This window comes from Podarcis raffonei, chromosome 6 (assembly GCF_027172205.1).
Source record: "Podarcis raffonei isolate rPodRaf1 chromosome 6, rPodRaf1.pri, whole genome shotgun sequence".
NCBI lineage: Eukaryota > Metazoa > Chordata > Lepidosauria > Squamata > Lacertidae > Podarcis > Podarcis raffonei.
The window spans coordinates 69,417,555-69,443,987 of record NC_070607.1 but is presented as its reverse complement, the minus strand read 5'-3'; the positions used below and the strand labels follow the sequence as shown (position 1 = coordinate 69,443,987).

At 41.7% G+C, this 26,433-nt stretch overlaps 1 protein-coding gene across 2 annotated transcripts; it reads right to left on the bottom strand.

Annotated features, from left to right (window-relative positions):
• Positions 1 to 1,311: 1,311 nt before the first annotated feature.
• On the bottom strand, positions 1,312 to 25,367 carry SAMHD1 (SAM and HD domain containing deoxynucleoside triphosphate triphosphohydrolase 1). Of its 2 annotated transcripts, none has more exons than XM_053393886.1 (16): positions 24,991 to 25,367; positions 22,574 to 22,640; positions 20,215 to 20,284; positions 18,107 to 18,267; positions 15,931 to 16,046; positions 15,781 to 15,851; positions 14,446 to 14,601; positions 13,118 to 13,218; positions 11,259 to 11,367; positions 8,985 to 9,076; positions 7,987 to 8,102; positions 5,644 to 5,783; positions 3,653 to 3,748; positions 3,441 to 3,545; positions 3,020 to 3,151; positions 1,312 to 2,351 (listed from the first exon to the last, which is right to left on the bottom strand). In XM_053393886.1, the coding sequence occupies exons 1-16, from the start codon at positions 25,196 to 25,198 to the stop codon at positions 2,220 to 2,222; spliced, it is 1,872 nt and encodes a 623-aa protein (XP_053249861.1). In that variant the 5' UTR covers positions 25,199 to 25,367; the 3' UTR covers positions 1,312 to 2,219. The 2 variants fall into 2 exon arrangements, with proteins under 2 accessions (XP_053249861.1, XP_053249863.1); XM_053393888.1 differs by lacking the exon at positions 24,991 to 25,367 and adding an exon at positions 24,578 to 24,596.
• Positions 25,368 to 26,433: the final 1,066 nt, after the last annotated feature.

The window sequence follows — 26,433 nt, the reverse complement described above, 5'->3', positions numbered from 1 at the left end:
ACATCAAAAAGTCACAACCCTTCCAAGTGCATTATTTGGCAGAACAAAATTCAAAATATAGCACAAAATCTGAAATACAGGAAGCAGGGTTATGAGGTGCAGATTCCTAAGACATCACTGTGACAAGCAAAGGAAACCAACTGTGCCTACTGCTGGTCCCAATAAATGAACTGGGATAAATTGCCAATTGATATTGTAACTACAGAGTTCCAGATTTGCTCAAGTTTGAATTTTACTTTACTGAGATTGGCTCTTTGTAACACATTGAAAAGTCCAGTCAAGTTCTGAACATATTAGGTATTGACCATTAGCGGTTTTTAAGGGGTTTTATTACTCAGCTGATATGCACAGGAAAAAAGATTAATATACAGGCACACAAAATATATAATTATAATCCTAACCAGTCTGACAATTGAATATAGCTTTGGAGAAAATAGCTCTATGTATGTTACCTTAACCCATTTTTATGAAGCAATTTAATGTCAAAACAAAGGCTCAGGATGCCAGCAGCTCCCTTTTAATCCAATCTTATGGAGCTCAAACAATTGAGCCACTGAGTTTGAGGTCTCTTCTTGCATAATCTAGTCTAGATGTTTTTGGGACTCCCAATTCACATCAGCACCAGACATGGCAAACAGTCAGTTACAGTTGCAAATAGCAGTTGCAGTTCACTGATATCTGGAAGGTCACAGGTTAGCTACTCGTACTCTGACTGCAGCACTAGAAATGTTGAATATTTCTGAACAGCTCTCTGCTCGTGTGAAAGCGCGTTGTGTGAAAGTGTGTTCTGGTGAAATAATTCTAGATTCAGGTGCTGTGTGCTGGGTGTAAATTCAACAGAGCACCTGACAATGCCCTGAATGTTTAATTTTTCAGCCCTAAGTTTTAAGAGAACTCCATGACACAACTTCATTTTAAATACTGGCATGGATCCAACATTCCTTTGAGCAGATCCTGCTGGTGAAGGGAGTGGGATTCAACTCCCCCCTGCAATGGTCCTGTAAATCTGCTCAGTACAGAAAGAGACACCGGGGGGTTGATGGTGAAAGTGGCTTTCCAGCTTCCTACAGTAGGTACCTTTGCTGTAGTCCCTTCTGCAACGAGCAGCCATTCTCTCTGTCCCAATTCATAGTTCTTAAATGGTGTATATATTTCTTATGAGCCTTAGGTGTGTTAAGTGAAGCTTCAGAAACTCTCTTTTCTCACATTTAACAGCACACTTCTCGCACACAAAACAATTTTCTGTCAGCATAAAGTGCCACATCATAAAACTGTGTTTCTCAAAAAAAAACAATATATACTATTTTTTTTAAGGAACAATATATACTATTCCATACAAAGTCAACAAATCTGTGAAAATATGAGAGATTAAAAATACATTCAAGTCGGTTTGAAACATAACAGGCAAAACTCCCTAGTCTGAAATTTGCTTCTGATTCTTAACAGCTGTTTGCCTCTCTATACAAACCAGCTCATTTCCTCTCTACCTAGTGCTTAATGGCTAGGATACATTCAATAATTGGTTGTTTTGGTACTGCAAGTATTTTGTTGGGTTATATAAAAGGTAAGCATTGAATTTAAAAAGGTAACTTTATAAAATAGTATATCCTTGATTGTGCCAAGGCATGTTTAGCTCTAAATGAACATATACTGACTATCATGATTTGAGGGAATGGCAGCTAAAAAGAACAGTAGGATAAGCACTTTTATCATAAACAGAAGATAGGCAAATGGCATAGGCTTGTCCCCTTTCCCCACAATAGGTTTCATATATAACATTTATCATAGTGGAGAAATTATACTATTGTGCTGATCTTAAGAAAATGAAAGAAGTTTTGAAATAGAATGGCGGTTTTTGTGGTTTTTCCCAAAAACTTTTGAGCTTTATCCAACTAAGTTGTACTCAGAGCAAACACACTGAAATTAATGGAGCTATATTAGCCATGTCCATTAATTTCAGCAGTTCTGTTCTGAGTAGGACTAACATTGGATACAACCTGTTTTTGAAAGTAGACCTTTCTTCACCGGCCCACATTTGAATTAACAAAATAAGAACATTGCCGGTCATCAAATGTCCATGTGAAATCTACAACAAATGGAATTTTAACTCGTCTGAGCTAAGACTGACATTTTCCACTAATGCTTTTCTTTCCATGTTTCCATGTTTTTATAACACAACCTTGTTGTACAAACCGGAATCATTCAACAGAAAAGTTGTTCTAGTCCTTAAAAAGTGACTTTTTGGGCTTTGGAGTAGAACTGTTTTTCTTTGAATCATGCTTTTCGTCATCTCTGACTACATTCCAGTCTGCTTTCATTGGTGTAAGTTCAGGGGCAACAATATCACCATCCTATCAAAGCATCAAAATGAAGAAAAGAAGTTCAGTTGTGCACTGGAAATTAACAGTCAATACATTCTGTCATCTTCTTGGCAAGTGGAGCAAGACACTCATTGGAGCCTTTTTACACATCATTTTACAAGAAAAACATTCTTGCACTGCCCTTTCAAACTGTCATAAAAGGGTAATGGGTGACTCATGCTGTACCCCAATTATTTGCGGTAGTCCCCTCTCAACCAATTTTATGTATTCATCATTTCCAAGGAAATTAATAAACATAACAGATACAAAACTTCTAGTTAGTGGTAGTATTACAGTTGTTTTAGAATGTAAACCATAAAGGCTAGATTGTCCTCCAACGAGATTTCTGAGATTTTTAGAATTCTCAAGTCCCTTGTGTTCATAATGTGCAGAAGTAATAATGGGTTGATGATAGAGGAGACTATGGAAGAATGAACAGGTGATGAACAAAAGGAATACAGAGAATGAGGTAGATCTGAATCTCATAGCTCAGTTGGTTAGAGTGTGGTGCTGAGAACGCCAAAGTTGCAGGTTCAATCCCCGTTTGGAATAGCTGCATATTACTGCATTGGACTAGATGATACTCAGGGTCCCTTACAACTCTACAATTCTATGATTCTACACTGAGATGCACCTGCTAAATGTTAAACCTTTCTTACCTGTGGTTTAGTGAAATTGTTGTCTATACACCACTGAACGAAATATTTTCTAGCATCACAGATTTCATCTGCTGTCTTACAATAAACCCTGATTTGCTGCTCTTCAAATTTTTCTGGTAAGAGCTTTGAAACCTTAAGACAGAAGGAAAAAGAAGTCACATACACTTAATTTTATCACCTTGTCAGAAAAAGCTTCAACAAATTTCTCAGCAGCACCATTCAGTTACAAGAATGTTTGCACAGGGGAATTTTACCTTAAAACCACTTGCATTCAATTACCACTTACATAGCAGGTGATATTAGAACTGTGTTGCTACTATTGCCATGCAATTCTGTAGTCATTTTCCCATGTATTCAGATACTCTTTAAAAAGCTATTGTAATAAAACAGGCAGAAACACACACACCCCAACCTTACTTACTTGTTCTTTAGAAATTCTGAATGCCTTATTTAGGTCAGACTTGCAGTAGAAACGCACGTTATTGACAGGGTTCTTCTTTTTCATTCCATAATCCATGTTGATAACCTTCACAGAGGCAAGTCAAAAATAAAAATGTACTAAAGTGCATTGTAGGCACATATGTTAAGAAATCTAAATCATTTAAAATGAACATTTAAAGAGATCATTCTTACATCAACAATAAAGTCTTCAGGCTTTAATCCAGGCTTGTGAGATAATGTACTGGGCTGGGACTTGGCAATTTCTTCAGCCATCTTACTACACCGTTCCTGCAGGGTATAAAACCTTTTACTTTTTTGTGTATTTGAATCACTGTATTTCAATCATACTCTCAGAAACTGATGAACCAGACCCATGATTAATTTTCAAAATAATTTTCTCTCTCACGCGCTGTACAATGTGACAAATAAGGTATTTGATATCACCATACCATGACTATCAGTAGTGATGACTTTTAATGCTGTCATAGCTTCTCTTCAGGCAGACGAAGGCAAAATTAGTTATCCATTAGAGAGAAAGGAAAGAAGGTTGCAACATTTTATTATTGTTCAGAAATGTTCAATGTTTTGCTATGCTTTTATTATGTTGAAAGCCAAAGTAGCTGGGGCAACCCAGTCAGATGACCGGGGTACAGGTAAGAATTTATTATTACTATTGTTGTTGTTATCCAACAAGTTGATGCAAACTATTGTAAAAACCTAGTAACTCTTGTACTGAATGCTTAATCCAGGGGTTACCAACCTAGCACCCATGAAAACCACTTCTGGCACCCCAACACACCTATGAGCTTTACTGAAGAAGGGGCCTGTCTGTGGCCTTTACAGTGATTGCTCTGTTGTGCAGTGCTGTTTCTGAAGTTAAAAGAGCATGCCTGTTTCCGCTCTGCAAATACAATCCTGTGTCTACTCTTTGGAGGGAATGTTGAGGATATATGGAGGAAGATAAAAAGTTGCTAGCCTGTGCATTTTGAGACAAAGGTGGCCTAGAGAGGAGAGGTAGAGTGGTAGCTACCACTCCCTTTATTGCCCAGAAAGACAATTTGTTTCAGGATTCAGGGGAGGGGAAGGAACAATGGGGATGCCTTCCTCACTCACTTCATGCAGGATGCCCATGTGATAGGGAAGGACAGGCAAGAACAGCCTTTTCCCAGCCTCCAGTGGACTTTTCTGCAGCTTGGATGTGGGAGCAGGAGAGAAATGCAACAAGGATGTTGCCCTCAGTTGCATCATGACTAGTCAGCTTGTGCTGGCAAAGAAGGTGTGGGCTTTTCCAAAGGTTCTTTTCAGTCTAGAAAGTGGTAGTTGTTGTTTCTGCATTGTGGCATGGCTGGAGAGAGAAGTGACAGAGATGGCCTCCCCAGGCACTTCATGGACCATGCACCTGCTCAGGCAGGCTTTTGCAAGGCATTTGCGGCAAGATAGGGGAGGAGGGGAGAGATTAGTGATCTGTGAGGAATACTGAGAGAGAGAGTATGTAAAGAGACACTATGGAGAGACCTGGTCTAAATAGAGATATTGGATTCTTGTCTCATTACATATGCTAAATCTATTTTTGGTCATCTGCATACTATAAATGCTTTTCCTGTAGGACTAATTGCAGTCGTTAACAGTTATCAACAGGTTTACCATACCCATTGAGTCAATCACCCATCTCCTACTAAACATTAGGAAGAACTTCCTGACAGTAAGAGCTGTTCGACAGTGGAATTTGCTGCCAAGGAGTGTGGTGGAGTCTCCTTCTTTGGAGGTCTTTAAGCAGAGGCTTGACAACCATATGTCAGGAGTGCTCTGATGGTGTTTCCTGCTTGGCAGGGGGTTGGACTCGATGGCCCTTGTGGTCTCTTCCAACTCTATGATTCTATGATTCTACTACCCTTCTGAGAAAAACCCCACCCCACCCTCCCACTATATATAAGGGTCTGGTGTCTTCTGTTTCAGTGTATCTGAAGAAGTGTGCATGCACACAAGAGTTTATACCCAGAACAAGCTTAGTTGGTCTCTAAGGTGCTACTGGACAATTTTTTTAATTTTTTAATGTAAAGAGAGATAGAAGCCAGAGGTAAGCAAATAGGTACTGAAAAAACCAACCAGTACATCACTCTATGATCACACTTAACAAGTTGGCAGAGTGAACAAACCAATGTAACTTGAGAAACTGTGCCCACCTTCGTAATTTCCGTGCCCTCTGGGGGCTGAGTCTCTCCCAGGTACTTATACAGGTCACGCCGTTCTATTTTACATAAAATTTCCCGTGCTTCTTCAAGCTCTTTCTCATCAGAATGAAGAATCCTTAAGAAGATTTCATCTGCCAGTATTAAACAAATGAAGTCATTAAAGCCAGCTTTTCTTTTGCATAATTGAAACATGTATTATGTGTCAGAATTTAAGAAATGTTTTTTATGCTATTATAATGGTAGTCAGCTGGAAATGATCTTTTACATATCTGCAAAACGAAACTCACAAGACCATATTCAATTCAACAGTCAGATTCTGCTGTGTCTCAACAGGGTTAAGATATAGTTCTGTGGGTCTCTTCTCTAATTGCTTTGGCAGTAAACGAAAGGCACCAGAAGGTAACATTTTTGAAAAATATTTATATCCTCAAACAAATCAAAGCCCAACAACCTCAAAGTAGCTTATGGTAAAATGTGCATAAAGTGAAAACAAATCAGGAAATAACATTTAAAAAAACACATCAAAATTTCCACTCATAAACCAAAAGAGCACAAAGGAAAGCAGCCCTAACATAGTCATAACAAGAAGAGTCTGTTTTTTGAGCTGAAGACCTTCCTAAACAACCAGGTTTCGTGCAATGTCTATACACAGCAGTAAAGAAGAGCACAGCTAGAAGCATCTGACTCTACTTTACTAGTAAATAAAACTTCAATTACCACACAACTGGGATTAGGATGGTGAGAAGGAGTCAAGGGCAAAAGGCTTGACTTTCAAACAAGCATTTCCCAAGGCTCTGTGAAAACTGGCATGTCCAGTGTAAGGGTTGGCAAGATTGGGCACCTCTCAAGGACACCCCCACCCCACTAACAATAACCTCCTGCTTGTTCATCTGCCTCTTGCTTCAACATGGAGATGAACAAGGAGCGTCTCCACCCCCACCGTTCAGTCCAGACAGCTAGCAATGATGAGGCAGAGGAGCAGCTGCCATCACTGGAGTGAAAGGACACATTGGTAGAGGGGTACATTGAGGGCATCTTGTCCAAGAACCACCAAAAACCTGGGCTCAGCACTAGTAACCAGAAATCTATACATCCCTCATAGCTTCCTTTCCGTTCCTCCATTGCTTTCCGTTTTGTCCTGCCTTCTTCCTCCGCCACCAATTTGTGCAACAAATCTTTCACTTCTACACAGTCACATTGGCTCCAAGATTCTCACTGCTCCTGGCTAAGCCCTGGACTCTCTAGCCCAGGGGTCAGCAAACTTTTTTCACAGGGGTCCTGTCCACTGTCCCTCAGACCTTGTGGAGGGCAGGACTACATTTAAAAAAAAAATGAATTCCTATGCACAATGTGAGGGGGGCAAGTAGTCTCCCCCTTTCTTGGTTTGCCGCCTGCCTCGTTCGCCGAAAGGCTGGCAGAAGTGGCGCAAAATGGGCTTCCTCCCAGCCTAGAGAAAGAAGGCGCTGCGCTTACCTTCCCAGGGGCTGCCACCACCACTGCCACTGCTTCTTCTCGTGAAGCGGGTAGGCAGAGCAAGCTTGTCCGCTCCACTCTCTGGTCCACATGAGCACCAGGGCGGCGGCGGCAGCAGCGAGAGGAAGAGGCCGAGAAGCGGCAGCTCTGCCAATTAAACGTCGCACCTGGTTTACCTCAGCGCAGTACTGGGACGTCTCTGCCAATCAGAGCCACCGCTGCTCGGCCTCTTCCTCCCGTCACCATCGCCAGGAGTCTCAGTTTCGCAGCGGGTTCTGGCTTCACTGCACGGGCCGGATTTAGGACGCAGGTGGGCCTGATCTGGCCCGGGGACCTTAGTTTGCCGATCCCTGCTCTAGCCCAAGTCAACCGCCATTTTGGTTTCAGTTTTGAGTCAACACCATCTAATACATACTCATCCTACCAAGATTTTTACAGGAGCAATAGATCAATAAAAGAATTTGCATAAGCAGTTATATATCAACCTATTCAAATTAAACAAAGCTGATAAGCTCCTTAATGGCTTACAGAGGGGTAAAAAGAGAGACAGGGAAAAGGAGGAAAATTTTATTTTTCTCTTTCACGAACCACCCCTTAAATAATTTTAAAACTGGGAGAGGGGAAAGTTTGGCCATAGGGGAACAAATCCGTTTCTTATACTATAAATAAATAATTACTTCTTCAGACCTAGAGATACAAACACGTGACTTCCTTCATATGCACACAGCAGAATATATAATTCATTTACATAAAGCAATGCACTATGTTTCATTTAAATGCCATAACAAAATGGTACCCTGACAGAAATACTTCCTAAATTGATGCAATTAGAATTTAGGTGTCAGTCCAATAAGCCCATACCTGTTAGCTTAGTGTAGGCTTCCATGTCTTCTCGTGCTGTAGCGATATTGTACTCTTCCCCTCCAGATCCCTTTATGATTATATGTGGGTTAGCTTTCAAAAGGGCATCTGTAATCCTGATATGAAACATGCAACACAAATGAGGAAGAATCCATAATTTCAATATGAACTCCAGATCAAAGATATCACAATGGCTTTGGAAATTTATTTCTATGGCTAAAAAAGAGTAATACAAAAACACCAAAGTTGATAAAAAAATTAAACCATATAACTTTTTCTAGTCATCAAAATCCACTTTGAAAAACGATTAAGGAGAAGGACAGGGACATTCAACAGAGTTTCTCAATGAGACACTCCAGAACTAGGGCTACAACCTTTAATTGATCAATTGGTTAATATTAATTAATTTTTAAAAATTAATTAAATTCAAATTGGTTGAATTAAAACACACCCCTAAATAAATCAGGCAACACTTCTTTAAAAAATATTTGTAGCTGGCAAGCACCATTGTAGAAGAAGCATTCCTCCTTCAGTCATACATTATTAAAATGAATTAATATGCAAGCTCATACAAATGTAATTAATCTACTAATGCAGGGGTCTGCAACCTTTAAGACAAAAAGAGCCACTTGGACCAGTTTCCGAAGAAAGAAAAACTGGGAGCCGCAAAACCATCGCAACATTTAAAACAAATATATCTCCGGAGCCGCGATCTGACAGTGAGCGGGAAGGTGACGTCGGGACGGTGAGTGACTAACGCACGCACCGCCCCCATGCGACGTCACAGCCAGTACAGCGCCCGCCACAGTGGGGAGTGTCGGGGCGCACAATGCGCCTCCTCCCCTTGCTAGTATCTGCCCCAGAGCCGCGGCAAAGGTGTAAAAGAGCCACATGCGGCTCCGGAGCCGCGGGTTGCTGACCCCTGTACTAACATAAGAATGGCTAGGATTTATTTGGTTACTGCCCTGTCTAGGGCATATCAACATGCACTTACTTACATAGTTTCAATGATGTTGCTAATTTTATGTTGGTAGGCTCTGCGGTGCAGGCAATTCCGTGTGTGGAACATGTCATACAAATTTCCAACCTCCTAAAGTCCAAGATAAAAACAGTATTTTATTCATTTTTTATATTAAAACCACAGTTCCAAGACTTATGAAACGTTCAGGGCAGGTACTAACCACCTCCTTCACAAAATGTTTGTTTTTGTTTTATGTATGACTGTTGTAAACCACTGTGATATTCTTTATGAATAGTGGTATATGTTGCTATAAATAAATAAAACTTGCAGGCAGCAAACTTTTGCTCCTTTCACTTAATGGTCAGGAATACATGAAACAGTCTCTCCCATAAATGCTCATATTAATGCCCGAGAGTGGGTAGCAGGGATTCAAGGGCAATTTTACAGAAATAGAAGATAGCCTGAAAATATTTTATTTTTTAGAAAAAGCATTTACTATCTGGTATCAAGAGCCTTCACAAGTGCAACCCTATGTGTATAACCTTAGAAGTAAATTGCACCAAATTTAATGAGCCTGGTAGCCAGGTGAAAGTGTATACGACTGCAGCCTTAATCTGCCAATTCTACTTTAATTCCTCAAATTGGATGTTTGTTGCTGAACAACTAGGGATAAAATAAAAAAGGTTCCAGGACATAGAAATAATTAGATCCTTCTAAATAATCCATACACAAGAAATATAAAAACGTATTCCAGAACACTAGGGTAATCATTTTTGCAATTAAGATTTCTGCTTATGTGGGGAGGCCTCATGGGGGCTCCTTGAAAGTGGAGCAGTGCATGAAACACAGGATCCTTAAGATAAGATGATTCCTTGCATGCATGAGAGCAGAATGCTCATAAGTTGGTGGATACTTTCCTTGCTTCTGTACTGAGCTTTGCCTTGTACAAGTTGTAACTGAAACAATTTTGTGTGGTTACATTTCCTGTTTGTTCCGCTTAACGAAAATACAGTAATCCCTTATCTTACGCACACATATAGCCAGCCAACCCTTGGAGCTGCCTTGCAGCAAGGGGGTGAGAGACAGCATCCCCAGGATTCAGAGAGCCAGTGTGTTGAACAGACCTTGCCCAGCAACCAAGGCCAAGACCTTAAAAGCTCATTTTGTGCTGGGCCGTTTGGGTTACCAGGTTTGAAAAGAGCTCTTAGGCTCTCTGTCTAACTTGCCGGGCAAGGCCTGTTCGACATGCCAGCTCTGGAAGATTATGCATGCATGTGTGAGATCTCGCAGGAAATCAGATTATCTCGTGAGAGCGCCCCAGAACCTTCCACAGCCTGTGTGCTGAGTGGGCCTTGCCCAGCAAACAAAGCAGAGAGCTTAAAAGCTCATTTTGCAATGGGCAACGCTAAGCAGACCCGGAGTGAAGAGAGCTTTTAAGCACTCTGCCTTGCTTGTGACTTGACTTGCATAGACCAGGGAGCACAGTGGAAGAGCAACCAAATGCATGAGGATTAATGCTGGAACTAGAGAGAATAGACTGCGACGATTTGTACCTGGCTTCCATGATAACCCAAACCTTCCCTACCCACTTTCTCTAAACTGATAGTCATGATGGCTATATTAACTCTATTACCAGAAGCAGTATGCCTCTAAAAACCAGTCTCTGCATGTGACAAGCAGGGGAATGTTGTTCTGCTCATGTTCTCTTTGTGGGCTTCCCACAGGCATCTGGCTGGCTATGGCAAGAACGTAAGGTTGAATTCAACATCCTTTAGTCTGATCCAGCAGGATTCTTTTTATGTTCTAATTTATGGCCCTTAAACACCAACTCCAACCCATCACCACATGGTCAACCATATGCTATAGTAAGCCTATATACTCCCTACATGTAGTGCGGCTGGTTGAGATGAAAGGTAATTGCTTGGCCAATACCTCGTGCTCCCAAAATCCATTTTTTTCTCAAACTTTCTGTTCTCAAACAACAGAGAAAACATATATTGCACTGTCTCCTATTCACTTGGAAATGCACTTCTCAATTTATGCAGCACTAGCAGACTGCAAGTTTATCTCCATCTGGACTCAATATACCCACAGTCATAAAGCACACTGGGTGGCTTTGTGTAAACATTAGCTTTCAGGTTAATTTGCCTCTCAACACTGAGTGACAGCAAAATGAGACGGTGTTTCCCTGAGCTCCCTGAAAGGGGGGGGGGGAATAGAAGAACGAAATAGACAAAAATTTGATGGCGAGTTTTTCAAGCTGCCAACACTATTTTAGTTGGCATTCTCTACTTTCCTCAAGAAAGCTTACCTTGTCACGGGTACAAATATGCTTCTTTCCCTCAAATTCACAGACACGAGCAAATTTAATGAAGCGTACGTAATCAAAGTTGTTCTGGATTCCAAGATGGTGACAATCCCTAAATATATTCCAGAAACAGGCAGTAGGTAAGGTCATTCAATTACAAATTGAGGGGTTGCACGGACCAAGGAAAAGGGGAGGACACAGGAAGATGGCTTCACTGGGGACCTCACCTTTAAATAATGTAAAAGGACTCTCAGGGGATTCTTTGAGGCTCTATATTTTTCACATTCCCAAAATATAGATATATAATCTCCAGGCACACTTCCATAATAGCAACTGCAATTATCTTCAGACGAATTATGGTTTAGCATGAACCTGCGGCTGCTTTGCTCCTCCCAGGCTGTTCTGCTGCACTAAGCCATAGTTTGGCTCAGAATTCTCCTGGAAAAACCAAGGGTCTTAAACCAGAGAGCGAAGTCACAGCTCACTGGAAAGAGTTAAAACACACGCCTGCATGAGACACTAAGCCAAGCCATGGCTTAGTTCAGCACAGCAACAGAACTAGAGAAGAGCAAAGCAGCTGCTATCTCCTCCCTCAGAACCCCAACACTCAGCCATGGTTTGGTTTAAAGTGATGTATGAAATGGGACACTGTTTAGTTTGAAAAATATTGCTAAATGTTATTTAAACTGCTTAAGATAGTGAAAATCTCCAAGTGGTTTCCACAAAAACAACAAAAATACAAACACGTGATAAAAACAGAACACAGCTGTATTTCACAAATAAAACTGAGCAAGTCTACAAAACAAAAAAATTAAACACTAAGTCAGACAGAGTCCAGGAAAACATAGGCAACATATTCTGAAAAGTTGTTCAAGGGCCATTATGATCTCTACCTCATGAATTACCCAAAGCAGAGTATTCCAGAGAGTGGTTGCTATCTCCAACAAGGATTGCTTCCTCTCCTCATTCAGAAACAGTTGTAGTTTGTAAACCTACCGAAGTTGGTAGTGGGCACAACAAGCCACTGAGGTCACTTGAGCCTCTAGTGACAGCAATGGTTCTAGGAGCACCCCCAGACTACAACCCTTAGAGGGAATGCAAACCCATCAGAACTGCTGAACAGCCCATCCATAGGGTTTCCATCCAGCCCTCATCTAGCCCAGGCACCGGTTTAAAATATGCATGACTTCTCTTGGTTCATATGTTACAGAGAAACAGCTGGGTATCATCAGCATATGGTGCTGCCTTGACCCAAATTTTGTAGAGGTCACCCCCAGCAGCTGCATATAGATACTGAATTTATTTATAAAAATATTCATATGCCCTGCATCATAAAAATATATCACAGTGGCTTACAACAACACAAGACCATAGAATAAATTCATAGAAAGTACATGGAGTACATGTGCACAGAGAAATACCTGAGCTAGGTATCTCTCTACATGAGGTGGGGGACCTCAGCCCTCCAGATGTTGCTGAACCATCCCCAACCATTGGCCATCCTGGCGGAGGTTGATGGGAGCTGGAGTACAACATCTGGAGTGCCACAGGTTCCTCATTCATAGTCTATATCCTGCTCATACTGTATACATGGCTCTCTCACTTAGATATTTTTTTTCAAGTATTTTTATTAGTTTTCAATATAACAAAATACAGGGTTAACCAACAAGCTTACAGTTTATATGGTATGACACCATACAGTATTTAAAGATAAAGAGTTTTTAATGATAAGATAGATATCCCATTTAACTTGGACCAATAGGATATTCCATTAATTGGTTTGTCTATAGGTAAAATATACCCAGTATTGTTTATCTATAAAATAAATCTTGCAAATGCTTTAAAATGAGCAAGGTTCATACCTGGCAAAGTAATCCCATTTATCAACATCGATGCCACTTGTTTTGTTGGCCACTATCTCATAAAGAAAGCCTTTTTCTTCAGGTCGCCCACGGTAAGGCCACTGGAGACAGGGGTGGAAATACCCAAAAGCAAATAATAGATTACAATAAAGCAATCTACTCTGAGCACCACACTGGCAAGGAAGCAGGGTTCTAAGAACTCTTTGCACATGCTGGAACAGATTAATTGATACCTGCCAATACTTTACTAATAAGAGATAAAAATTGGTGGAGCTAATAATCACAGCCTAGTTTTGTGATGGAAACAACCTTGGCTAGCCAGGTAATTAACTTACACTGGAATATGAATGCAAGGAGCACAGCCCTATTGGTTCTCCTGAACTGTTGACCATGGTATTCTTATCAGTCAATTGTCTGGTTTGGGTCTAAGTAGTACTACTCCTTCCTGGACAACTGGTTTCAATCAGATTGGCAAGCACACAGAACAGGACATTGTTGGCCACAGCAGCACATTTAGGAAATTCAACTCCATGTGATATTAGGCAAACTCCAGCTTTATATTTTGAATCCGACCCTGGAAACCCATTTTCCCCTCAGTCACTTTTAACAGTTAATTTGAACTGGGCTGCAAAAACAGTATTACTATTTGATTTATAGTGTGCTTGCGTTTGTGGTGGCTTTTAAAGATGATTTAAAAGTTTGGCTGTTTTTAACATATTCTGCATTGTTTTGGTGGCTGCCGTTTTTATACTTGTACATCACTTTGTGAAGTTAACTCTTTAAAAGTTGTTCACAGAAAAATATTTATTGAATAAAAATTCATTTTTATCCAAATATCAGGATAAGCAAATGAAGAGCCTGCAAGGTGACCTCTTACTGTGTCACTTGCAAATATTCCCTTCATCCAAAAGGAAGGGAACCATTAGATGCACCTCTGTCTTTTGCATGCTTACTCAGCAATACTTACATCTGCACAGACATGCACAGAATTGCATGAAGTATGAAGCAGCTCAGATCATTCTTTGATCTACCCTAACGCATAACGATTCTCCAAAGCCTCATGCAGAAGCATTAAGCAGCTCTGCTGCCGTGCATTTTTTAACTGGAAATGGTAGAACAGAGTGGAACATTCTGAACACAAAGCATATGCTTTGCTGTTGAACTATGGCCCCTCTTCCAAAATCTATAAAAAGCTCAACAACCTATGCTTCACAAAAAGTAATGAATCTCCCACATGCAACACCTGTCAATTTTCCTTCAAAAAAGATAATGCTATTAAGCATTATATTCCATTAAATTGCACAGTATTTACAAAGCAGAAGACTTACTGAACTACTGTTTTTTTCAGTCTTAATGGGTCCTGCTATCTGCTCTTTGATAAAGTCTATATCTTCATCTGGCTTGAGACCATAATACTTCAAGACTGGTCTTAGATCATTGGAATCAATCAAGTGTTCAAACATCTTAACAGAAGCATCTTCATGCTGCAAAAAAGGAAGTTTTAATTATTATTAATCAAAGCATATGCTGCCAAAACAAGCCATCATAACTGTATACAAAAACATTAAGGCAACATTACGCCATGGTTTAATGTCAGGTGGATGAGCCTGAAGCAAAGCATTGTGTGTGTGTGTGCTCCTGCTCCCCTCACAGAAGCTTGAACAGAGTTCATTTTCACTTCTGCAAAATCCCAGCTTAATGTCAGATTTTATCCAGGGATTCTGGTTTAAAACAAAATATTTAAAGTGCCATAAAAAGCAAATTTAACTAGCTTGTTAAACAAGCCAGAGTTTCTTTAAATCAGGTTCCCTCATTCAAGCATAATGCTGGATCTCCCACTGCTGCAATAGCAAACAAATACCAGCAGGGGGGGAGAAGAGTTGTTTTCTAGTTTCACATTCTTGCTGCAGCTCAGCTGCTGAAATCACTAATTCCTGATAAGCAATGGAATGTTCAATAACCTGAGATGGCTGAAAATAGAAAGGTACTTAGAACAGCAAATGAAGCAGAGAAGCCACTGAAAGAAGACCCTAGAAAGGTTAATGGAACATAATCTCTGTGAGAAGAAAGGACTGAGAAAATTCAAAGAATTGTGGGGTTGAAGGAACCCCAAGGGCCATCTAGTCCAACTTCTTGCAAAGCAGGTAAACAATCCCCGACAAATGGTCATCCAACCTGTTTATAAACCTCCAATGAACTTCACCACTTTCTGAATGAGTCCATTCCATGTTTAGTCAGAATCTTCTTTCTTGTAATTTGAATCAAATGGTTCAGGTCCTACCCGCTAAGGCTGAAGCAACAGAAATCAAGCTTGCTCCATGTCCCATGTGACAGCTATTCAGTTAATTGAAGATGGCTATCATACTGTCTCTCAGTCTCCTCTTCTCCAGGCTAAACATACCCAACTCCCTCAACCCCCAGAACTAGACACAGTGCTCCAAGTGGGGTCTGATTAAGGCAAAAGAGAGTGGTAGATAAACAGTAGGAATTTTAGTGACTATATTTCACCAATATGGTAACTTTTTTAAACAAAAAACTTCAGGAAATGTCTGGGTAATTTGACTATAAAAAACACTCTAATTGTTAAATGTGGTTAACATATTTTTAGGCAAGGCAGCATTTCCTTTAAAAAAGAAAGCAGTAATGACTGGTTGCATACCCACCTTCCATGCAGTTCCTGGACAAACACGAGGGATGAACCTTCCATCATACATGTGTGAAAATGGTCCATGACCTGAAAGTAAGAATTATGCAGTTCATCTTTACCTAGCGTGCATAAATTGCTTCATTAAGATATTTGGGAAGTGGCTTACCCAAATCATGACAAAGACCAGCAATCTGGACGCACAAAATATCCCTTTGGTTGATGTCCAACTCTGGTTGTCGCTTCTGCAGTGCCCGGATCAAACGGCCTGCTAGATAGCCGACCCTGTTGCAAGAAGGCAAAAGGTTCAGCTCTCCAGTTCTTGAATTTTAGGGTTATAAATAAAATAAAAACTTGCCCCACATTATATATTGTGAAATACTACTAAACTTACTTAGCTTGTGAACTGCATACCTATATCCAAGGACCACATTGCTGGTCAGCCACATCTCCAAGGCCCACATGCCAGTGATGGCTTTGACCAAGGTATGCACACATACCACCCACAAACACCCACATTCACTTGACATACAGGACATAGCACACATTTTCATTCTCTCACACATGCAGTCCAAAACTCAAACATACACTCACACACAAACACGCAGGTATAAATGTGCACACATACAAAATCAGCATTCCCAGCACTATGGTAAAATGACCATAAAGGCTGCTTTTTTACTCTGCAGAGAAGGATCTGTGGAAGTTAAAAGGCAGCCTTTCCCACCCCCACCAGCACTGGAGTGGGGGGTGGGGTGAAGCTGCTTTGTACTCTTAAAAGGGAGGCTGTGGTCCATCTCTGATTTCAGTGCTGTGATGCTTAGTGCTAAGACTGGAGAAAAAAACATCTCTTCGGCTGAAATTGCTTAAAATAAACTAGGGGAGGAAATGCAACTAAACTCCCTCTCTTACTATGCCTGCAAATTTCATACAATGCTGCCTTAAAAAAATTTTTTTTAAAGTTTCCAGTCACATCAGCTAGCCTCTCTATCCACCAACAAAGTGCATTCTTAGGAAAGCAAGCAAGCAAGAACACAGCTATTGTCAAAGCAAATAGCATTTCTTTTCATCCATGAGTTTTAGTGGGAAAACTCAGTGTCAGAAAATCTGCTTACTTAGTTGAGTTTGGGTTTGGTGAGCCTACATCCTCACGAAACCAAATATTGAACACACCAGCATATGAGATGAAGGGTACTTCTAACTTTTACATATATGTTAGATGTAAATCTCCTTTAATGGAAGTTAAGTATGTTACCGGGAAATTGGAAGGGGGGTGAGAGACCCTCCCCCCACACACACACCACAAGGCAGAGACAAGAGTCTCCGCTGCACATTACCAAACCATTCACTCACACACATTTCCCTGCCTTTCACCTGTCAAGCCAAATCCCTTAGTGTCAAGAGAAAACAGCAACATATCTGCAAAGGTATTGCATCTGCAAGGGAAGCTCAGCTCAGGAGCCTTTGACTCACAGCTGAGTGACAGGTCTCCAACAAAGGAAAACAGGGAAAGTGTCAATACCAAATGTAGCAATTCACTGATAAATGTATCTATGTACTAGCTCAATGGGAAAACTTTCGAAATTCATAAGAAATCACTTGTTGTATCAATCTTCTCAGTTCCAATGGCTTTTAGGACCCAGGGAAGTGAGGTATAAGGGGAAGGGTGAGAGAGCCCACCATAAGAGTCTGCAGGGCCTTCCCAAGCAGTCATGACTGATATTCTGCCCCAAGAGTGTCAGACAAATAATCATCTCAATCACAATGCCTAACCACCCCATAGTGGAATTAAGCCTGGTCAAGACAAAGGTGTGTATTTGACTTGACTCAGGGACCTGGAAACTGTAAATACTTTCCTTTGTACTGTGATGGAGTAAGTGTGAAAGACTATATTTGAGTGACAGGGGCATGCCTGGATCTCAGGTTCTGAGACCACACCTTTTCTGTGACATATCTATGGTGTCTTAGTGATGCATCCCAAGATGTATTATGAAAACCTTTGAAATACTGATGTAACCCGCTGATCGAGGCTTCCAGCTGCTTCATCTTTGTAGTAGTTTATTGCAACAATAATTGGCTGCTATTTGGCTTCTATGTCCCGCTTTGAAGTCTCTTGCTTGTGACCCTGACCTGAACCTAAGAGAGTCACGGTTAGGTGATTGTGGGGTGCTCCAAGGACTCCCTGTTACAAGTAGCAGTGCTTTTGTTTTACGATAGATTACTATGGAATTCAATGAAACTGCAATTACTTATGTTCAGAGGCACAGCCAGTCTGCAGTAACCTGAGTGGTGGCATATACCAGTTCAAAAAAACCAGAGATCTGCAGAAAGAATGTGTGCCTTACCCAAGGGAATGCTCAAAACGGTTGTGCGATGCTCCTGGGAAAACATAATAAGTGCCACCCAATTGTTTGATGTATCTTAGACGCTGAAATTGAGGTGTGTCAATGATCCGAACAAGAAGGGGATGCATTTCAATATGACCATGAATCGGGTCATTAAATACCTGGAAGATGTAAAACAAAATGTAAAACTATTGCAGATATATGAAAAGCACCAGAAGAAAACACTTTAACTTTCACTTTCTTTCACTATACTCAAAAGTTAGTACAATCACTGGATAACAAAAAGCATATATGGCTGCCCCTGTATGCCAAGATGAGCTCCAGCAGATTTAGCGGCAAGACCAACAGGTCCAACAGTCAAGAAGGTGGATACTGCACATGCTGTAGAGGGAAGTGAGGGGCAGATGGACCTCATCAACCTGGGAAGGTAGTTGATCTAGGAGAAGGAAAGCCGACCCCAATCCTCCACTGCCTTGAGGTATATCTTTGGGAGAAGAAAAGACTAAGGAGTAAATCCTACTCAAATCCAGAGTGGAACCCCTAAGACGGTTGGATGGCGCCTTGTATGCATCCTTCTGGCAACTCCTACAGCCAAGCAGGTGCCAAATGTATTGCTCTGCTTTCCTTTGGACCACATTAGTGAGGCTGTGAGTGGGATCTTGGCATCTTGGCATCCAAGGACCTCCATGTATACTGTCCAAGCTTGCGTCCTGGAGAGGTCACTTTGATGCTGCTAACACAGCCATTCACCCCTGGAGGCACACTCCACTGTCTCTTGAGACAGACGGATGCCACCAATATGGCTGCCATAAAACAAAAGCTTTTAGTTCCTTAACTGACTGACAAGTAGCACACGCAAATAAAATAGATGTTGAGAACATGAAATGTGATAAGAAGTTTGTCCAGATTCAGATAATTTGTTTCAGAAAAAAAATCATACATTTGTTCTTTGAGCTAAGCTATAAACAAAAAACAAAAACATTGGAGAATTTCTGATCAAGCAAAACGTGTTTCCCCCCCCCCTCAAATCAACTGACTGACCTACCTATTCCAAACCCTCCCAATCTAGATTCCCCAAACCCAGCTCCACAGATGGCAGAGAAAACTACACTCCTTTATCTTCTCACACAAAAAACCAAGAATAAGCCCCAAATATCTGCACCTCCCTACCTCAGAAGGAGGATGGGGAATCTCCAACATAGAAGCATATTACAGTGCCAACCAAATACGCCATATAACCCCATGTATACTAGAAGATGAGACAAAACAATGGATACACCTAGAGAGGGACACAACTGAAAATACCTGCACCACAGAACCCCCACTCCTCCCAAACAAACTAAGGAAAATTCGCACAACACTTAACAGGTACACACAGACCATGCTCAAAGCATGGAAAACAGAAATAGGCAAACTATCCCCAACCCCATCCCCACTAATTCCCCTGGCATACCACCCATTATTTCATCACACAGCACAAAACCTCCAGATAAAAACCTGGCAAACCAAAGGCTTTTATCGTCCAATAGATAAAACACAAGAAATACAAGACAAACTAGAAGACAACCTGTAGTGAAGTTGGAAAATCTTGGTATGTCAAATGCTGGATCACGCATGAGTGAGGCATTGTGGGAGAGATAAAACTGTGGCCTTCTGGGGAATGGGTGTCTGGTCTCTTTAAATGTAAAACTCCCTCTCTCTAGAGGTGTGAGTCAATTACATCTTGACTCTAGGCAGGATGAGATGTTATCTGATTTGTAGACCCTGGCACAGCTGAGGGCCTGAGTGTGGATTGGGTTGTAAAAAGGTAAAGGAGGCTATCAAGTAATTTACAACTTGGGAGCCTGGTATGCGTAAGAGAGGCCTGGGAGGCCTGGGAATGGAGGGAGAGCCTTTTGATCTCAAGGTCTCTGAGGCTAAACAAAGTTCAGCTGTGCCAGTCTCCTGACAATCAGAAGATATAGTCTCATCATACAGCCATTGGTAAATTGGTAATTAACCTAAATAAATTATTGGTCCCTAACCTGTCCTCCACGTGGGTTTTCAAGGATAAAGGATTTGGGAATAGACTAACATTGCTTTCAGATTAATGTAAATGCTTCTCTCACCTTCATTATGTCAACATGCCTTTGTCCCAGTTTGCTCAGACAATTCAGAAGGTTCTGTCTCACTCCGGTCCTGAAAGTTATCAAGTATAAGTTAAGTTGACCGTTCCATATTTTATTAAATAATGTAGTGGATGCTAATATTAAGTTAATTGCTATTGTTCAGTGCAAACATTTTTTAAAGTTTTCAGTAAAAGATCTTCAAAAGATCTGAAACCGAATACTCTTAAACTCTACCAATTCCATGAAGATTTATTCAGATGTCAAACTGTAGTGGTTTTAAAACATACTTTCTCCAAACTATAATCTGTACCCAATATTTGCCAATGTGGTACAAAAGAAGATGACTATACACCATTTTCATGTACAGGCTCCATTATTTGTGCATCTGTTTCTGCACACACAGTCACCAACATATATTTGCTTCATTAATTTGATGGTGGTTTTGTCTAGGAAAGCTCATCTAAACAACATGCAAAGGTAAACCTTGCTTAATGAGACTGGGCAAACATGCAGGCTCCTGCAGAGAACCTCACAGTTTCTTTACTCCTTCCCAGTCCTTTTTGCTGTTGTACCACAATGACATAAGCAAAGATTTTGCTTAGCATGTAATCCAAACCAGGGCTCATGGTTAACCTCTCACCTAGCTAACCACCAGCAACAACAATTATCGTAATTTTCGCTCTATAACACGCACATTTTTTCTCCTAAAAAGTAAGGCCAAATGTCTGTGTGTGTTATTGAGCGAATGTGTGGTCCCTGGAGCTGACTGTCCCGGAGGAGGGAAGGGAGGGAAGGCTTCAGAAGCGAGGCTGCTGCTTTCCTGCATTCTGCCTCAGGGTCTTACTGCCCACCCTCTTCGGTTGCTGTGTTTGCTCAAATGCAACAAAGAGCAGGGAAATCCCCTGCCCTCCTGGCAAGCAGAGGGGAAAGGAAAGGATCGAGTCCTTCCTTCTTAGTCATTCTAATTCCTTCTTAGTCACACTGCGCGCAGGCTCCAGCCCACCCGGCTCAGGTTCTGGAGAGGGGGGGGGCTGGCTTGGGTGGGTGGAAACTTTTGCCTTCCTTTCCTCCCTCCCGTTAAACCCCTCTCCTGCATTGTTAGCCAGCTGCACACCCCTCTCGTGCTCTTTGTCCCTTCTGTGTTTTTTCTTCCCTCCCCACTTAAAACGTGGTTACAAAGCACGGATCCACATGGATCCTCAGGATCTTTGCATTGGGTCACCCCAAATTCACCATCAGTTCACATAGCATATCCATGGCTACAGCCTGCACCAAAAAAATCACGCACCATTGTTGCCTGGGGCCACAATGGTGCAAAAACGTGGTTACAAAGCAACAGATCCACATGGATTCTCAGGATTTTTGCATTGGGCTACCCCAAACTCACCGTAAAATCACATGTCTGTGGCCACAGCATGAAGCACAAAAATGATACATCCACTGTTTCATTCAGAATTTTTTTTTCTTGTTTTCCTCCTCTAAAAACTATGTGCGTGTTATGGTCAGGTGCGTGTTAAAGAGCAAAAAATACAGTAGTTAGGGAGTAGAGAGGCTAACCATGCGCCCTGATCTGGATTACATGCTAAGCAAAATTTTGACTTATGACAGCATGGCAACAAAAAGAATTTTGGAGGAGATAGTGGCTATAAGCAGCTCTCTGGAAGCCTGTGCCATCTCACTAAACCAAGGTTTGCCTTAGCATGTTATGAAGTGCCATAAATCTGTCTGGAAGGGGTGCATTTCTGCATAATAAACAACAAATATGTTTGATTACTAAAAAATGCATAATATTCCAGTAGCTCTCTGTGTAAAAAGGTGTTTTTCATAAATTGTGTATGAATAGAGGTGTTATGGTAATATTAAAGGTATTCTTTCAGTACAGTTTTAGTGACATCTGTCAAGTGTGAGATCGCGGAGAAGAAAAGTAACATCCATTGTTATGATGATTAATGTTGCAATAATTATGTAACACAATATGGCAAGTTCAAGTCCTGCTTCAGTTTCCTGATTTCATTAAAATGCTTTACATACTGGCTTGGTTTGCATGTCACATTAAATCTTCATTACAACAGAACTGCAGATTAATGTGAACCACTGTTGAAATCGAGGCAGCTTCACCCCTCCTCTTCTGATAAAAGATCCGGGTCACTAATCTATATTTCTTTAGCAAATGTACAAAGCTCAAGGTAGGCACTAATTATAGCAATGATCCATTTAGGAATTAGAAACACAAACAGTCCAATCCTATGTGTGGCTATTCAGAAGTATGTGCCACTAAATTCAATGGGACTTACTCCCAGGGAAGCACATATAGGATTGCAGCTGAATTCAAATGTCAATAGATTTAAGTTTCCCTTACCCAATTCCCATTTTTTCAAGTTCTGATTCAGTGAGGTAAAGGAAAGATGAACCAGCAATTTTTTTTCCTGAGGAAGTAAGGAGACAACAGTTAGCTTATTCCGTTACTCTTAACATTTATATTTCTGAAATTCCTGATAATTCAAAATTCTCTGGGCAGATGACAAATGAAAATCACTAGAAAAATAAGGAACATTAAGAAACTATGCTATTCTGAATTCTTGGACCCAGAGATGTCTTACATGAATAGAAAGACAGCTTAGAATGAAGCACCATTGAATTTTCCTGTTTTCCCTATCCAGCTGCCGCCCACTGTGCATCACACACTGTACCAGATAATTACTCCCTTCATGGGAGGTTTTTAAGCAGAGGTTGGAGGGCCATCTGTCATGGATGCTTTAGTTAAGATTCCTGCATTGCAGAGGGTTGGACTAGATGACCCTACAGTTATATCTAATATGTTGTAGAATCATATAATCAATAGAAGCCATATTTGGTATTACTTGGAGGACATGCTTCCCTCCTTAGACAAATGGGGGCGGGGCGGTGTTCTGTAACCACCACTAGGTAACAGTAGGTAAAGTGGCTGCTTTGGTGCTGTAACTAATATAATCTAAATTTATTTTAGTTTTTTATTTAAGAACTATAACACTCTTCTTTATTTCTGATTTCTGCTTTACAGGAGACCCATGAGTTCCAATTAGTACTCATTTGGTGTCGGGTATAAATCTAATAAATAAATCATCATCATGCTCATATCATAGAATTGTAGAGTTGGAAGGAACTCTGAGGGTCATCTAGTCCAACTGCCTGCAATGCAGGAATAAGCCAGTATTCATTCATACTTTCACATGAAGAGTCACCAGAATTTCTTTTCTGCAAGTATGCTTTGGTGCAACCTGAAATATTTTGCACTGGGCATAAGCTAACTAACCTAATTAGCCTCCTAAAAACATAATAATAATAATAAATAGTTTACAGTTATACCCAAATTAAAATTAACTGCCAACCCCAACTAAACATTTAACCAACATCAACCTGACAAAAAGAAGACAGAGGAACCAAAATTAGAATTGTTAAAAATATTTTAAAACATTTTAGCCAGTTGCCCCAACCCAAAAGTGCATGCATGAAAAGTAATATAGGGGATTTTTAGATCTGGGTAAACGAATGACCTGACTTCTAGCTTTGATGGTGTTGCGTCCTGATGGCACATGCTTTGGCGATCCTCTGATACATACTTGGTGCATGTATCTTTCCCCCACTAGAATATGTGCCTCCAATGTTATTTCCTTATTTTTTGAGAACATTACAAGGAGAGACAGAACATATCAATGCTGGTTGATGCACAAATGATCCTGTGCTGCCAATGGGCAGCTAAAGATGGGTCATTAAGGTAACAAAGCAGAGCAGGGGCTCTGTGCCAGAGGGCAAACAGGTGGGTCTACCTCCCTGTTGGAAAGACAAAAGGCCAGAGTAGAGTTATTTGAGTCAGACTGGGGTGGCTTGCAATCCTTTTTAGCTAAAAGGCTTGTTTGAGAAAGAAGTGCTCCTCCTTTGGGAGGAAGGGTGGCGTATAAATCAAATAAATAAATACAACCCAAGTTAAAAGGAAAAGGGGATTTAAGGCAGCAACCCTAAACACACTTATCTGGGAGTGAATCCCACTGAGCTCAATAGACCTTACTCCGGAGTAGACTGCGCTGCAAATGACTCTTAAGACACAGCCCTTTTAAAATGTGGGTTTGGGGGGGGAGTTATTGGGTTGTCGTTTTTATTTTTATTACGTATTTTGTAGTTTTAAATCTTGATTTTATTCTGTGAACTACCCCAAGACCCCTGGGTATAGGGCGGTATATAAATTCAATTAATAACAACAACAATAATAATAATGATGATGATGATAATGATGATGATGATGTAGCCCTATGGCCATTGACTTCAGAACAAGCCATCCTGGGTCTTACTCCTCAGAACGAATAGCCTTTCCCCTTTGGGAACTTACACCAAGACGAGACTCTGGGGCACCGGGAGAGCAAGTCTCCCCAGAGCACGCGTATATATCTTCGCGTCGGCCCCCTAGTCGACCTGCGAGGAAAGTTCAGAGATCATTCCTATTTTCCTAGAGGTTTTCCAGAACCACCGCGAAATCAAAGCAGCAGCCACGACTAGCCAAGCCCGCCCTCAGGCGACGGAGCCCGTTATGCACCGGCTCTGCAATCCACTTCATAACCACCTCTCCTCACGGGGTCAGGAAGCGGGAAACTCTCGAGGGAGGAAACCGCGGCAGCAGCAGCAGCGTCGCCTCAGCCGGGCGCCCCCTTTAAGGTCCGCCGAAGTTGAAATTCCCGGCGCAACGAGGCTGCGCAGGCGAAGCGGCTCTCCGGTCCCGCTCGTCCCGCCTCCCGCCCCGCTTACCTCGGAAGCAGCGCAGCAACTCCGGGTCTTCGAAGCCGCTGCTTCGCAGGAATTCGCACACCTGCTCGATGTCCCAGTCCCGCGGGTGACTCCTGCAGGGATCCGGGGCGCGGCAGACGGAGACGCGCTTCTCCGGCGTGTGGAAGCCGTCGCCCGGGCTGGCGGGCCGGGGCCGCTTGAAGGCTCCTTCCCCGTTCCCGCTCGACATCGCCCTCGGCTTCCAGGCAGGGACACCGCGCAGCAGCAGCAGCAGCCTGCTCGGGAGAGACGAGAGACTGAGCAACCACCCGGCCTTGCCTTCGTATACAGCAAGACGCCTCCCGCCAGGGCCGGGGGTCACGTGACGGCAGTCCTCCAGTCAAGGCGGCCTGCGTGGCTTGCGGCTTCTGTGTCTATGCTGGGTGGTTCTGTGTTTTGTTTTTGGAGGGGGAGAGAGAGAGAGAGTTCAAGGGGCTGGTTGGAGGTGAGGCTGATAAGCCAGATCCCCTCAGCGGAGCTGGAGTTTTAGGGAAAGGCGTGAGGGGGCAAAACATGGGGTTTAAAGCTCAGGGATGGGGAACCTGTGGTTGGTCCCCATCCCATAGCTGTCAACGTTTCCTTTTTTAAGGGAAATTCCCTTATTCCGAATAGGATTCCTCGCAAGCAAAAGGAAAAGTTGCCGGCTATGCCCCATCCAGCATGGCCAGTAGCTGCAGACCTTTGGAGGGAATCTTATTCCCCATCCGTGGCTCGAGCTCCTGCCATGTGCGCAATCCACGCCATATCTCCAGTGCAGGATTTATGTATAAACTAAACACGCTATAGCTTAGGGCCCCACTCTCTTGGGGGCCCCCAAAAAATTTAAAGGAAACAAAAACTGGATATACATTTTCAAAATATAAGATAATTGTATTTCAGTTCAACAATTACTTTGATAAAAGACATATTTTGTTCTGTGCAAATGGCCTTAGATACCTATTAGGTCCATAAAGTACCATATAGCATATATTCAACACAAAAACTCCAACAATTTATTGTTGACAAAGGACAGCTGGACATATAAAGGGCCACATTTCCTTCAGTAACTTACAGGCCCTGCCCGTAACTAAACTCTTCCAGGGAAATGTTTCTTATTTACTGTTAAATATGTTGCCTTTCTTTCTAAGAAGCAATTTTAACTTAATGCATTATAAGGTCAGTATGTTCTAATAAAAGTATTGCTAACGTTCTGTCGTATCTAATACATAATGTTCTAAATGTTACGAGAGTTTATTTTGGAGCTCCCTCCCAGCAGCAATTCTCTCCCCTCCCCCCCAATAAACTAGGCTTTTCATTAGGGTTTCAGGCCTGAGGAGAGGTGACAACCCTACCCAGCAGACAGTCAGAGGAAGCTGGAATAGGCACAAAAGGGAAGGGCACACAGCTTTTTCTCCATCTCTCAATTATCTCCCCTTATCACACTTT

Bases quoted from the DNA above. Each gene is read 5' to 3' on its own strand.
- SAMHD1 (XM_053393886.1), bottom strand. From the start codon at position 25,198: ATGTCGAGCGGGAACGGGGAAGGAGCCTTCAAGCGGCCCCGGCCCGCC. The intron at 9,077-11,258 runs GTAAGCTTTCTT...CTTGGACTTTAG, and splicing joins ATATTTGTACCCGTGACAAG to GAGGTTGGAAATTTGTATGA. The intron at 2,352-3,019 runs GTAAGAAAGGTT...ATGCTTTGATAG, and splicing joins ACAATTTCACTAAACCACAG to GATGGTGATATTGTTGCCCC.